This window comes from Phaseolus vulgaris, chromosome 8 (genome assembly GCF_000499845.2).
Source record: "Phaseolus vulgaris cultivar G19833 chromosome 8, P. vulgaris v2.0, whole genome shotgun sequence".
Classification (NCBI taxonomy): domain Eukaryota; kingdom Viridiplantae; phylum Streptophyta; class Magnoliopsida; order Fabales; family Fabaceae; genus Phaseolus; species Phaseolus vulgaris.
The window spans coordinates 3894277-3907754 of NC_023752.2; the positions used below are offsets into that span (position 1 = coordinate 3894277).

Below are 13478 nucleotides of genomic sequence, written 5' to 3' on the forward strand. Positions count from 1 at the left end.
GAGATTGAGACATTTCATAGTATATATATGAGTGCAAATCTTACCTTATAATTTGATTTTATGGGGTTGAGTTAGGCTTAAAGTTACTTGTTAATATTGTTTCAAAGTCATTTCGATCATATCCTAACGATTGTTTAGTTGAGCTTATTAGGTCATCCGCTATTAGATTGTTATCGAACCACTAATAATATATAATTTCACGCACAAGTTGACAACCTTGGTGTGAGAGATGTGTGTAACAAATTGCACATTGACTAGAAATTATAACATTTCATAGTATATATATAAGTGTAAACCTCGCCTTATAAACTTATAAGCCGATTTTATGAATGTTCCAAGAATTCGATATTTTTAATGTGTAAACTTGAAAGAACGGCACCGGAAAAGAAAAAAAAAATGCACATGTAAGATTCATTTAAGAATACAGAATGAGTTTTGAAGGGCTTAGAGGGAAACACCTTCCCCGTCGAAAGTATCAACTTAAAATTAGCACAAGATGGTTTTTTTTTTCTATGAAGTCGTACAAAAAAGATACATCATCATACATGGTACCTGACCATATCATATACAATCTAGTAGTAAGTATGAGCAGATATTAGCTACTTGTACAAAATGGACATTCCTAACACAAGGTACAATAGTTGATTTACTACAACATACATTTTAATGACATTGTATAATATTGAACGGATAACTCATCGAGCTTCTTCTTCCTGAGGCGCCTCAATATAGATATTGTCTTCTGCACTGGGATTCGCATGATGCTGGCCATATATTGCATAAACACCAATCATGACGATAGAAAGAATCACAAATCTCATCCACGCTTCTTGATGTAACTGCCAAAAGAAGTTCATCGTTATGTGTCAGTTTTAATGTACAAATAATCAGCTAAAAAACTTTTTAAAGAATGTAATAGTTTGGCCATATTTTAAAAAAAGGAGAGATAATGGGCGTACTTGGGCAAATAAGAACATGTTGAAAAAGATGCAAATATTTGGCAGAATGGGAACCCCTGGGCAGGAAAACCCTGGTGTATCTGCGTAAACCTATAAAGCAAAATGACAGAAAAATGGAATTAGTGAAAGAAATTAACATCAAAATGCAGCAAGCTCGTCAATTTCACAAATTTCAACATGATCTGTGATGAAGTCCGGGAAGCAGAGTTGTTAACCTTCAAATTGCCTTTCCGTTTGGTGTATTTGGCACATACAACCATCAATGTGTTCTTCATTTTGTGGTATGATCCAGGAAAAGAAGGCAACAAACAATTTCAGATTATTCTCTCCATCTCCTTTATTGACGAGACTCAATTAAAAACTCAGTGACTTTGATTACTATTTATACCTTGTCCAATAACCAAATCGAATGTTTTACATGTTCATTCATATGCAACAACCTTCAATAAACGAATTATGCAACCAAAGCATTTCGACCGAGCCCAAGGCAACATGCATCTAAGCACTATTTAGATAAATTTCTCAACAAATACTTGTATGAAAAGAAAATAAAGTGAACCCGTAAGTTAAAATTGGCTAACATAAACTAATTAAAAAAGCTTCCTCGTTTTATCTTCTTCAAAAGTTGATTTTGACTTTATACAAAACTTAAATCATTTAACCTAATTTTTTTCTCTTAATATTATTGGAGAAATTTATCTAAACAAGGCTTTAATAAAATATAAAATAACCCTCACCTGGCGAAAAACAAGAGCAACAGAAGCACCAGCTGCGATGACTATAGTGAGAATCAGAAAAATAAATGAAGCATCATATCGGTAGAAGACCCCAGTAGCAAATCCACAAAGAGCAACGGCAATGAGGCAAATTACACCTTCCCGCTCAGCAGAAGATGACACTTGACTACTTGTCTTATCCTTCCAGCGAAGTACAACAACACATGCCGAGACAACTGAATATCCAGTCTGAAATAAGTTAATATATCATGTAAGGGACATTTTCAACCACCAATCAACCATAAATAATACATTTTGTCAGGGCACATCATGCCATATTATTTCCTGAATGGAAAATATTATGCACACTATCTGAACACATACTAAAACATGGTAAGATTAGATTATTGTATCCAACACCCACAGAACAAGAAATGTCCCACCTTTCCTAAGTCCACACATACTTCATGCCAATCAAAGAACACGTACATACTATATGTTAATACAAAATAAGCTAGATATTTTGTTGGCCAGTCCACTACCAACAGATTCGAAGTCAACTCTTACCAGTGTACCGACGGAAAGAATGTGAGAGAGCACATGCACATTTAACAGCCCAGCCAAAACACTGGCAACCAAGCCAACCCAGATCTGAGAATGAATAGGGGTGTGGCGTGTTGAGTGAACCTTTGCAAATATTGAGGGTAGTAAGCCATCTCTGCCAAGCCCAAGATATAGCCGAGACTGCTCATCACAAAACCCCATTATGTACATTAGCACGTGTCAGGCACAACAATCATGCCATAATTCAGAAGGGATTTACCTGAACATAGAGACCAACAAGGAGTGTTGTTGTAAGTCCGGCAACAGCACCAACACTAATCAGAACAGAAATAAATTTTAATCCCTTAGATGTAAAAGCGTCAGCCAAAGGAGCATCTTCTCCTAGAAGATTGTACGGAACCATTCCAGTAATCACCAAGCATACTCCAATGTACAATGCAATACATACTAAGAGGCTTCCTATTATGCCAATTGGCAAATCCCGCTGAAATGTCATAAACAGAAAAGATAAATACAAAAAATCATGGTGAGCTAATTCCTCAGAATAGAAAGAGGAGAAAAACTAATAAGTGAAAGTGTGAATATAAATTAGCCTGAGTAAACATATTATTGTGAGATAATCTATTACTCGGCTAAACAGATTTACAAGATAAATAACCTGAAGTTAATTAAAAACTACACCTCTGATTAGATAAACTTCTTCGCAAATAGTTGTAAGAAAAAATGCAGAATGAATTAAACTTTTTCAATAAGTTAAAATAAACTTACATATTTCAACTATTATAGAAGTTTTATCGACTAACGTCTCCAAAAGTGATGTGCATAAACTAATATTAACTAATTCATTGTACCTTCTTATTTTCTTCTCCTATAAATGTTTATACAAGACATGATACTAACTACAACTAAATTTAAATAGTCACTATTTTCTTCCTACATAATTAATGGCAAGTTCCCACGTGAGTGATACAAAGGGAAACATGACCTATGGGGAGATGAATTCATTATTCATATGAGACCAACAGAAGGAAGGCAGGTTAGGAGGAAATCTATTTTGCATTCTGTTTATCTTCCATTTAGACATTCTATTGTTATATTTTGTCACTAATGTAGTAATTCATCTAATATATAAACCATGAATAGTAATGCATAAAGGAGATAAGAGAATTATCATGTTATTTGTTTTCATTTTGGAGGAATCCTAGACCTCGTATCCAAGGAATTTACTGTACTCATTATCAAACAAACTATGGCATTGAACAATACATAAATTCAAAATAGTCTCTATTTTACTTCCAATAAAACTATCATTATCAACAGATACATCAGATAAGAGATACAGCATCTGGAAAATTCATAAACCATGGGAGCAATATCAATTTACACACCTGAGGCCTCTTAGATTCTTCAGCAGAATTGGCAACTGCATCAAAACCAACGTATGCAAAGAAGACTACTGTAGCTCCTGTAAATATAGCTTTTAAACCATTTGGAGCAAAGGGAGACCAGTTGGAAACATCAACCTCAAATACTCCAGCAAAAATGACAATTATAACAATGATTATCTGCAACAAACAGTAAAACAACCTGTGATTCTGTATCAGATAAACCATAATAAACACGTACATAATAATACTGTATTTTGAAAACTTGAGATGGAAAGGAACCTTGGTCACTGTCATGATACAGTTCACAACTGACGATTCGCGGACACCTTGACATAGAACAAAAGTGATAAGCATTAGCAGAGTAGGAGCCAAGATATTGATGGATAACACATCTCCAATGCTTTCCCCATGACCAATCCATTTTGGAATGTTATCCTTGAAAACAGGGAAGAGTTCTAGAATATTTATCAGATAATTTGCTAGGCTTCTTGCTATACTAGCTGCTCCAATGTGATAGTCAAGCATCAATTGACTAAAAACAAGAAAAGCCGTAAGTTCATTAAAAGCTGTGTATGTATATAGATAAGCTCCTCCAACAACAGCGGGAAATCGAGAAGCTAGTTCAGCATAACAGAGTGCATTTATAACACAAGATGCTCCCGCAAGTATAAAACTTATCGTTACTCCTGCATCATAGAAACAAACCTCAATAAACCACTAAGTTTGGAATAATAGTAACTGGAAAATAACCCGAGCATATTAAGCATCACAGCAGATAGTATTTGAGTTCAATTTTCATATATTTGTAAGGACTATCACACTACCAGTCAAATAGAAATCCCCATAAACGACTTTTAAACTAATTATTGCAAAAATCAACAATCTTACAATGCATGCTATTATGATTGAACAATAGTGTAAGAATCCTTTAAAGTATCAGATTATACCAGCACTTTCTAATTAAATTAACAGTATTTTACATGCCAGCAATCACTAATTCAAACTTTTGAAACAGTGATATCTCTATTCCATTTCAATAAAAATCTGTGTCTCTTCTTAATCTGATATTAAGTTTATATGATGGGCCATATCTTGTAATATTTAAAATTTGTGGAATCCTTGTGTGAGTGTAGTACTGCATTCATGTCCATGTCATATAAGGTGCTCGCTACATCATGTTCAACACTCTCCAACTCCCATTACCCAGGTACTAGCACCTCCGAGTCTAACAACAAACTAGCAAATAAAAGAACAAAACTTTAAAATGTAGATACAATTACTGCATTGATGCTTGCTTTTGGAGATTTATTTCGGTAATTTATGTTATTTTTCCTACACAAAGCACTAGCTAGGTGAAACTTGAATTTTAATTGGAGAATTATACCTAAGTTTTGTCCAAAATTAAATAAAAAGAAAACGCAACAAGTAGTAAGGAAACCTTTAGTGGTTGATCTTTAAAAAAATTCTTAAACATGAGATCTATTATTTACAAGATCTGCACTAGAGGAATAGACATCTCCACTATGGAGAATGAGTTCTCCTATAAGAATTCTCGATATCTCCAATGATAAAAAAAAGTTCATATTTTAAATCCTTTCTTACTGAAAAAATTTATGGCAAGACTTAGAGAAAGTTGCTTAAGATCGTAAGGTGAGATCTAAATTAGAGTAAAAAATTAAGTGGAATTTTAAGAAATCTAATATCCTAATATGGAGGGAGCTTCAAAAAAAGTAGTTCAAATAAGATCTTGCAATAAAAAGCTTTAAAAAGTGTTTTCGGTCCTAAAATTCACAAAATCATTACTTACTAGAGCAACTTAAGAGTAATACTGTTAGTAATTTTTTTCAGTATTTCAGTGACTAAAATAACTACTATTAATTTGATAACCTCCTTTATGCCCTTAATTAATAATTCACTCAACTAAAGTAACTCGAGACATTAATTAATCTCCTCGGAAAATGAAAATACACTTTAATTAACTAAATAAACTTCAAGAACGCTTTAGAAGCTAAAAATGTAGAGGTGTACCGGGTCCGGCGTCGCGGGCGACGGTACCGGTGACGACGAAGATGCCTGCACCGATGGATGCGCCGATTCCGAGGAGTACGAGGTCGATGACGCCGAGGCGGCGGGAGAGGCCGAATTCGGAGCTGTCGCGGGAGGCCTTTTCCCCCGCCGTGACGAGGCGCTTCGATCGAAGCGCCGACGACCAGAATTGCGACCAACTGGAGGAAGACGAAGAAGAAGAATGAGGAGACCCAATTCTCATGGCGAAAACAAGGTCAAACTAGAAGAAACGAAAAAAACAGAGTGTCACAGAGATTTTGGATTGGGGGATAGAGAAAGAGAGACAAATTGAATTGAAAATTTGCATACAGAAGTACATTCAAATAAGAGAAACAAAATTATGACAACAAAATAATATTATTATTTTATTGTTAAGAATAAATATAAATATAAAAGAAAGAGAAACGTGGATATTTCTTCTTATTTAATAATTAAGTTTTTTGGTATATGATCTACAAATTTTATATAACACATGGGTCAATTTGAATATGGCCTCATTTCAGTCCAGTTACAGTACATCATTTTACATTTAAATTATAGTTTCTATAAATTACTCTCTCCATTATTATAAGATAATAATATTTTAAGATAGTGATATAATATTTTAAAAAATTATTCAATAAATATAAATTTAAAGCCATTGTCAGTTGTTTGCTTCTCTGGTCAAATTTAGTATTGTCTTTGTAAAGATAATTTTTTCAACTTTTAGGAAATCTAAGTATATTATATTAGATTTAAATTACTTTTATTTCAAAGTGTTTAATTTTTAAATATTTTATTTAAATTTTTAATAAAGTAATCCAGATAAAAAAAACTATCAAATACAAAATCCCTACACATAAATAAAGAATTACTGATATAAACTTCAATTATAAAAGATGTGGTTGATATCCACTACAAATTAGTTTCACCAATATTGGTCTATAAAACTTTAATAAATATTGAGAAATAGTTTTCATCTGCATCATTGGCTAAATAATCTCAACAATGTTACAAAAAGAAGAAAAAAAACATTGTCTGAAAAATAGTGTTATTTGCATCAATACAAAAATTAATAACTTTGTCAATATAAATGTAAACACTCCTCACTATGTTTTAATCAACTTTAGTTGAAAAGCAAACTCAAGTAACATTAAGTGAAAATAATATAATTTGATGTAAACTTTTATATCTAAATAATATATTTTATTATAAAATATTTTAATTTTTTTATAAAAATAAATTACTATCTCAAATACTATTTTACGGATTAAAAAAAATCTTAAACTAAAATTGAATAAAGTTGAATCTTAAACACTAACAATAACAATGTAATTTATTCATTGATTAATAATAAACAAATACATGTTTTGGAAAGGGAATAATGAACTTGTTTGTTTCAAAGTCTAAGTTTCCATGTAGAAAATAACCTATTGTTGAAACTTTTGTTTAATTAATTATTATACTCTAATTATATTTTTTAGTATTTAATAGGTAATTTAACTTCTACTCAATTTTTTACTAACAAATACTCCATTATCTCCTTTTTACAAATACTCTATTATCTCCTTTTTGAAGATTGAAGATTGATATGTACAAAAATAAATAAAAATTAATGAAAAATGAATTTTATTAAATTTTTTTTTTCAAAGATGGTTTGATTGAAAAAATAATAATCGTATTTATTATATTAAAATATAATATTGTATATTTTAATTTAAAAAATAACAAATAAACATACATAAAAATAATAATTAAAAATTGTTTTACAGTTTAACTATATCATATTAACAATATATTTATATTTATAAAAATATCATATTTTAGTTTTTAGTTTTTATTTATAACATTACTGCAATTTATTTATGGATATGAAATAAAGTTTAAATTACAACAATCAATAATTATAAAAAAAATCATAATATTTTTTATCAACTAACTTTCCATTATAAAATACTGAACAATTTTATAATAATAAAAATGATGAAGCATTATTTTTCTAAAATAGTTTTTATTTATAAATTTTAAATAACAGTATTTAATAACTCAGACTATTTATCTTTATTTAGAAATTTTGTAACATTAATAAAGTGTGTTTATTATTCTAAAAAGTTAAACAGAACCCCGCCAATAGCCGTTAAAAATTCAAAATCATTTACACACGTGTATAACTGAAACCGCTTCTTCTTTCTTCCTTGTGGCGACTTCCATTTTTTTCTCAAAGCAAAGCAAAAGCAAAGAAAGAAAGAAAGAAAGAGTTGAAGAAAATGGGTGAAATAAACGTTCATACTCAGAACGAACCCATCACTGCAATTTCTCTACAACCAACGCCAACACAAACACCTCATAAATACAAATGCCCCAGCATTGCACCGTCGCAAACAATGCGCGATCACGGTGATCACACGGCAGTGGTGGAGCCCACCGACCTCTTGTCCATCATGCACCTCAACAACACTTGCTGCCACCGTCAGCCGCCATGCTCCGCCGTCAACAACCCCATAAAGCGCCGATCGCCTCCCTCGTCCTCTTTCTCCGGGGAGCCCTCTGCCAAGAAACTCTTCTGCGACCAGGAGGACCTCTCCCTTTACGGCTTCTCCGCCGTCCCCATTCCCCTCAACCTTAACTCCCTCGTCAACAAGCGCCGCTCCTTCCCCGTCCTCCGTCGCTGCGTCTCCGACCCTTACCGCCCTCCGGCTCCGGCGCCTCCCACTCCTGCGGAAAGAGGCTCCGGGCTGCCGCCCCTGCCGCCGGGCCTCAGGAGGAGCGTCTCAGATGTCTCGGCGCCTTCGCCGTATCTGAACTCCGAGGAAACCGCTCCTGATTCAGTGGTACGGAGGGTTGAGAAATTGAAAGTGTAATAAAAGGTTTTTTATCTTTTTTGGGTTTGGAATAACGGGTTTGTTTTGCTTTGTTTGTTTTATGCATGTGATTGCAGAAACTGAGAAGGATGAAGGAGCGATTGAAAGAGATGAGGCAACGGTGGGATGAAGTTATGAAGGATGAGGAAGAAGATGAAAAAGAAGAAAACTGTATAGCTGCTGAAGAGGACAAAGTGCTGCCTGAGGTATGTGTATCTATGACTTTGTCTTCTTGATCTTGGGTTTGATTAGCTTGTGTTACCTTTAATGTGTTTGGTTCTGTAATTCTACTGAAATATGTAATATAGAATTTGAATTTAATTAGAACATGTTGTAAAGTATCTTACATTGTTATCCTATTAGTGAGGAGAAATTATGCATACATTCCATCATGTGGTGAATGAGGTTTAGGAAAGAAAACGATAGAAAATAAAGAAAATGTAAGGAAGAAAAGTGATAAATGAGATATGTTAAAAAAATATAAAAAGTGATACGAAAAAATATAGATTGTAAATAAGATCGGAAGAAAAAGTAATTACGTGTTTATGATAATATGTTACATATTACTGTTTTAAAAATCACACTTGAGATTATTTTTTCATAGTTGACACCTTAAAAATCTTTATATTGAAAAAGAGTAGAAGTTAAGCACAATAATATGTAATTTTAAAGTCATCATTGTTATTATTTTTTGGATATATAGTTTGAATATTTCTTAGAATAATTTGATGTTTTATGTTTAATCCATGTGTTTTTTCAGGATGATCTGGGAGGAGGAGATTCTGAAGAAGTGGTTAGTGTTGAGTGGGCTGAACAATGCGTAAGTCTGAGATTTAGATGTCCTTGTGGGAAAGGCTACGAAGTTCTCTTCTCAGAAAATAATTGTTACTACAAGTTGGTGTAAGAGAAAAGTAGTGTCTGTGACCCTTTTAGTTGGGATCACTTCCATTTATCTACTAGTATGTAACTCTGTACAAAAGATAATAAAAGATAAATGACTTGTGAAAAAGTATGTTATTCCTGTGTAACAATTTTCTTCAGTGGCCTTTGATAAACCTTATCAACAGTTCCTCTTTGCTTGAAATTATTTATTGATGGGGTTTCCAAGAGTTGCCTTTGTAGAGTTAAGCATTGAGAAGACATTTGTTTTTGCAATTGTTCTTGGAGGCATGGATTTAGAGAGAATCAAAGGAATGGATTTGGGGGATCTGTTCCCGAATCTTTTTTCTAATATATATGTTTAGCTGCTACTTAGGTGCTTTGCTGCAATTGTTTGAGATTCTGAGGTAGTGTGCAGCAGTTAGTGATTTGTTTCTGTTTGGAATGTGGCTGAATTTGCTTGAGGTATGTCTTATATATACCACATCCTTTTCTTATATAATATTTTCATTTCCTGATTAGAAGAAAACTGCTTTAGCGGGTAAACCTTTTGTAATTAAAAGAAATGCTCTTTCTGGATTTCTCACTGTAGTTCAGTTTTAATGTGGCATGTCATTGTCACTTGGTACTAATGTCTTCTACAATTATAATTAGGGGCCACACAAACTAGCACTTGTTTGTTCCAGCTTCTAAAGACAACACATTTTCCTACAGTACTTTTGAAGTGAAGTGTGTTTTGTGTTAAGAACAAATGTGGTTTGTTATGGTAGTAGTGGTCCAGTCAGTGACTGAAAAACACTACCTATCTGATATCTGTTTATTTAGCTAATAAAAAGCACTGCAATTAGAGTCTAGCGATGTTGTAATTCAATTTTAGTGACTACAAGGACTTCACTTTACTACCTACAGAAGATGATTGATGTCATGTCAAACCAAAGATTGTTTTTCAACCTTGTGTGAGATTGCATGAGTAGTCGACTCTCGTATGGCATGTAACTTTTTGGCAGCATGAAAACATTGATTGATAGAATTGATTATTTTTTTACTAGCTAAGAAACTACAAATAGTTAAAAAGTCTTGCAATAAGAAGCCACTCATAACTCAAGCTAAAGATCACAAGAGCTCGAGTATAGAATTTCAAATAATGGTGTGTGGTAAAAGTATGTTCCAATAAACAACACTGTTAAAAATGATAGTTTCATGTAAGTAAAGCCAAACAACCAAAGTCCACAGGCATACATTTTGTGAATATAATTTTATAGGCAGGGAAAAGGGAACTTGCTTCTAGTAGTCTACTGATAGACTTTGAGATGATTAATAAGGGGCAAATTTATTTATCAATTGAGACTAAGAACAGCTTACAATATCAAGACACAAACTAGTTATGCAAATTACAGATCTGATAGTATATTATACTCTTCTTTTTCAGTATTTTCATCCATAATGGTTGCATGTGTTTTCTTGCTCCTGTGGTGAACTGATGCTTGATTGATTTCAGTGTTTGGGTATACTACATTCCCATTTCTTTTTTTCTCTTACTTTCTCATAGATCATCGTTTACTTATAAAGGGTATGGAAGCATTAGAGTCTAGAAGAAACTTCAACTTTTTATATGAAGGAAAAACTCCTTCATAATGCTATGGCAAACAAAAATGGCTTGGTTTCTACATGGAGTCCCTGTGTGATTGTATGTACCATAGCCTTTTTCATTCTGGTGTCCAAATACTACCTACAAAGTCCTTTTATAAAGCATACGGAAAGCTTAAGATGAAGCATTTTTCAATGCTTCAATAGAGCTGATATTTCCAAAACAAATCATCTAAATGAAACCCTGATGGACTGATGAATTTTTTGAAAATGAATATATGTATATTTCAAGTATTCCTTACACAACCATTTGGTCATGATACTTCACTTATAATAAATCATAATATAATATAATTATCCACATGTAATATACAATAATTATACATATATAACATGTATCTCATCTTTGTCATCATTATACATGTGTATGCGTGTACTTTTTTATTTATTATCAAAGCACTCATGAATATCACATGACAATCATACCACCATCAGGTGTAAAATACTTGAGTGAGTTCTTTCATCACTAAATCAACTCTCATTCTTTTCGTGTTGTTTCAAACATAACATAAACATTTAAGTAAGGAGACTTTGTTGTATAGTCCAATAAGCTCCTGAAAATCATTGTTACCTTAAAATTTAATAGCTCAATTTTTGTTTAATACTTAGATGTGTTGATAATATTTTAGTAGAATATAATAACTTTGAAAAAAAATTATATTAGTTTTTTCATGACGTGAATTACATTGTGTACAAAAATTATGTGATGACATAATTTGTAAGTTTAAGTAACAACTCTTCTAACAAGTGATACATTGTGTACAAAATTATGTGATGATATAATTTGTAAGTCTAAGTAGTAACTTTTCTAACAAGTGAGGATGAGTTACATTATTATTATTATTTTTATATAAAAGTTTTCATGTTAGACATCACTATGCAACTTGACATCTCAACTACGCTGACACCTCGAGTAATAACAATCATCTGTCATCACATGAAAAAAAATATTATTATTATAAAAAAGAAAAAAGAAAGAAAATACAAATGTATGGAGGATTAGACCAAATCCATATGTTAACAAAAATAATACATAGGTAGACTATACCTATTCATAAATAATTTTAAGAACAGACTATATGGAAGCCTATTATACCAATGAAATGATTCTCTATGAATAAATCCTAAGTTAGTTAACTTATCAACACACACATTCCCTTCATGAAAAATATGAGTAACCCTAAACTTGATTTTCCTACAGTAATTAAGACAAGTATTCCATCGATTATGAAGCATTCACGGAACATTAGTTCTAGTAGTAAACGCAACACAAACCAAGACAAAATCACATTCAAGCTAGATATTAGTAAGCCTCATCTTTTGAGCTTCCTCCATATCATGTATAACTCCATAAAACTCAACAACCATAACAGTCTGAACTTCAAGAAACGAAGATAAAACACTAATAAACTTTCTCCTACTCTCACAAAAAATACCTTCACAAGTATTAATGTTAATTTTAACACAGTTTGGTGAAGGAAACTCTCATCTAAAAGAAAGAAAACGAAAAACTTTACCACTACGAGTATTAATACCAAAAACATTAATTGCGTTGAAATTCAACATATCTTTCTTCTTTAAAGCTTTAAACGAATTTCCCACTAGATAAATTAAATTTTTAATTATCAAAATAGCCATAAAAACCTCAATCTTATCCTGAAATATTAATATAGTGTATTGTTAATAATTCATAAATTCATCAACTTTGAAGGATAATGAATATATATCTCTTAGATATACTCAACAATGTAGGTATACGTGATTCCATTTAATTACATTTGTACGGTTAAGTGAATGATTTCAATAAAAAATTAGGTTAAATAATGAATCTGAGTATTAAGCCCATGAATCAACCTAATTACATAATAAATATATAGTAAAAATTCTAACGGTAAAACTATTATACTATAAAATAAATTATGTTTTGATTATAAAATATTTTTAATAAATATTTTATATCACACGTTTTACTATGAGAAGATATAAATGTTTTAGTAGGAGACCGTGTTTCTTCACTGGGATCCCATTCATTAAATTGTAAAACATGTATGAGTTATATTTTATGATCATTGTTTTAAATTTTTAGTACTTTGTTAACTTTATAATATTTTGAAAATTATTGCTTTATATATAATTTATAAGTATTGTCACTAACTTATAAGAATTAATAACTAATTTTTTTAACATGAGAAAGAGGTAACAAATTTTTTTATTTACTCAAACATTAATATAGTCCAAATATGATTGAGTAGGGGTACTAAAAAAATACAAACCGCAACTCAACTAAATATAATTAAATTTAATTGAATTGAGTTAAAATTTAACTAAACTAAAAGTCAACCCAAACCAAACTAATTATAGTCCTAATATAGTTCACACTAAAATAAAAAGCTTTTAAAATGAACAATAATATATTTA

The 13478-nt window shown here is 31.6% G+C and overlaps 2 protein-coding genes across 3 annotated transcripts; one reads left to right on the top strand and one right to left on the bottom strand.

Moving 5' to 3' along the window:
* Window positions 1–386: 386 nt before the first annotated feature.
* On the bottom strand, window positions 387–6127 carry LOC137823782 (cationic amino acid transporter 9, chloroplastic). 2 transcript variants are annotated; one of them, XM_068629050.1, is made up of 9 exons: window positions 5656–6039; window positions 3907–4313; window positions 3628–3804; window positions 2499–2723; window positions 2243–2419; window positions 1697–1924; window positions 1175–1228; window positions 960–1049; window positions 387–839 (listed from the first exon to the last, which is right to left on the bottom strand). In XM_068629050.1, the coding sequence occupies exons 1-9, from the start codon at window positions 5894–5896 to the stop codon at window positions 696–698; spliced, it is 1743 nt and encodes a 580-aa protein (XP_068485151.1). In that variant the 5' UTR covers window positions 5897–6039; the 3' UTR covers window positions 387–695. The 2 variants fall into 2 exon arrangements, with proteins under 2 accessions (XP_068485151.1, XP_068485152.1); XM_068629051.1 differs by lacking the exon at window positions 1175–1228 and having other exon boundaries at window positions 5656–6127.
* Window positions 6128–7893: 1766 nt separating this feature from the next.
* Window positions 7894–9711, top strand: LOC137826020 (uncharacterized). Its single transcript, XM_068631860.1, has 3 exons — window positions 7894–8504; window positions 8612–8740; window positions 9295–9711. The coding sequence occupies exons 1-3, from the start codon at window positions 7941–7943 to the stop codon at window positions 9436–9438; spliced, it is 837 nt and encodes a 278-aa protein (XP_068487961.1). The 5' UTR covers window positions 7894–7940; the 3' UTR covers window positions 9439–9711.
* Window positions 9712–13478: the final 3767 nt, after the last annotated feature.

What these genes read in the sequence shown, in the direction of transcription:
- LOC137826020 (XM_068631860.1), top strand. Translation starts at nt 7,941, where the DNA reads ATGGGTGAAATAAACGTTCATACTCAGAACGAACCCATCACTGCAATT. An exon ending in AAACCGCTCCTGATTCAGTG is followed by an intron (nt 8,505 to 8,611) that starts GTACGGAGGGTT and finishes ATGTGATTGCAG; the next exon opens with AAACTGAGAAGGATGAAGGA. An exon ending in AGGACAAAGTGCTGCCTGAG is followed by an intron (nt 8,741 to 9,294) that starts GTATGTGTATCT and finishes GTGTTTTTTCAG; the next exon opens with GATGATCTGGGAGGAGGAGA.
- LOC137823782 (XM_068629050.1), bottom strand. Translation starts at nt 5,896, where the DNA reads ATGAGAATTGGGTCTCCTCATTCTTCTTCTTCGTCTTCCTCCAGTTGG. An exon ending in GTATCATGACAGTGACCAAG is followed by an intron (nt 3,805 to 3,906) that starts GTTCCTTTCCAT and finishes TGTTTGTTGCAG; the next exon opens with ATAATCATTGTTATAATTGT. An exon ending in TTCTTTCCGTCGGTACACTG is followed by an intron (nt 1,925 to 2,242) that starts GTAAGAGTTGAC and finishes AACTTATTTCAG; the next exon opens with ACTGGATATTCAGTTGTCTC.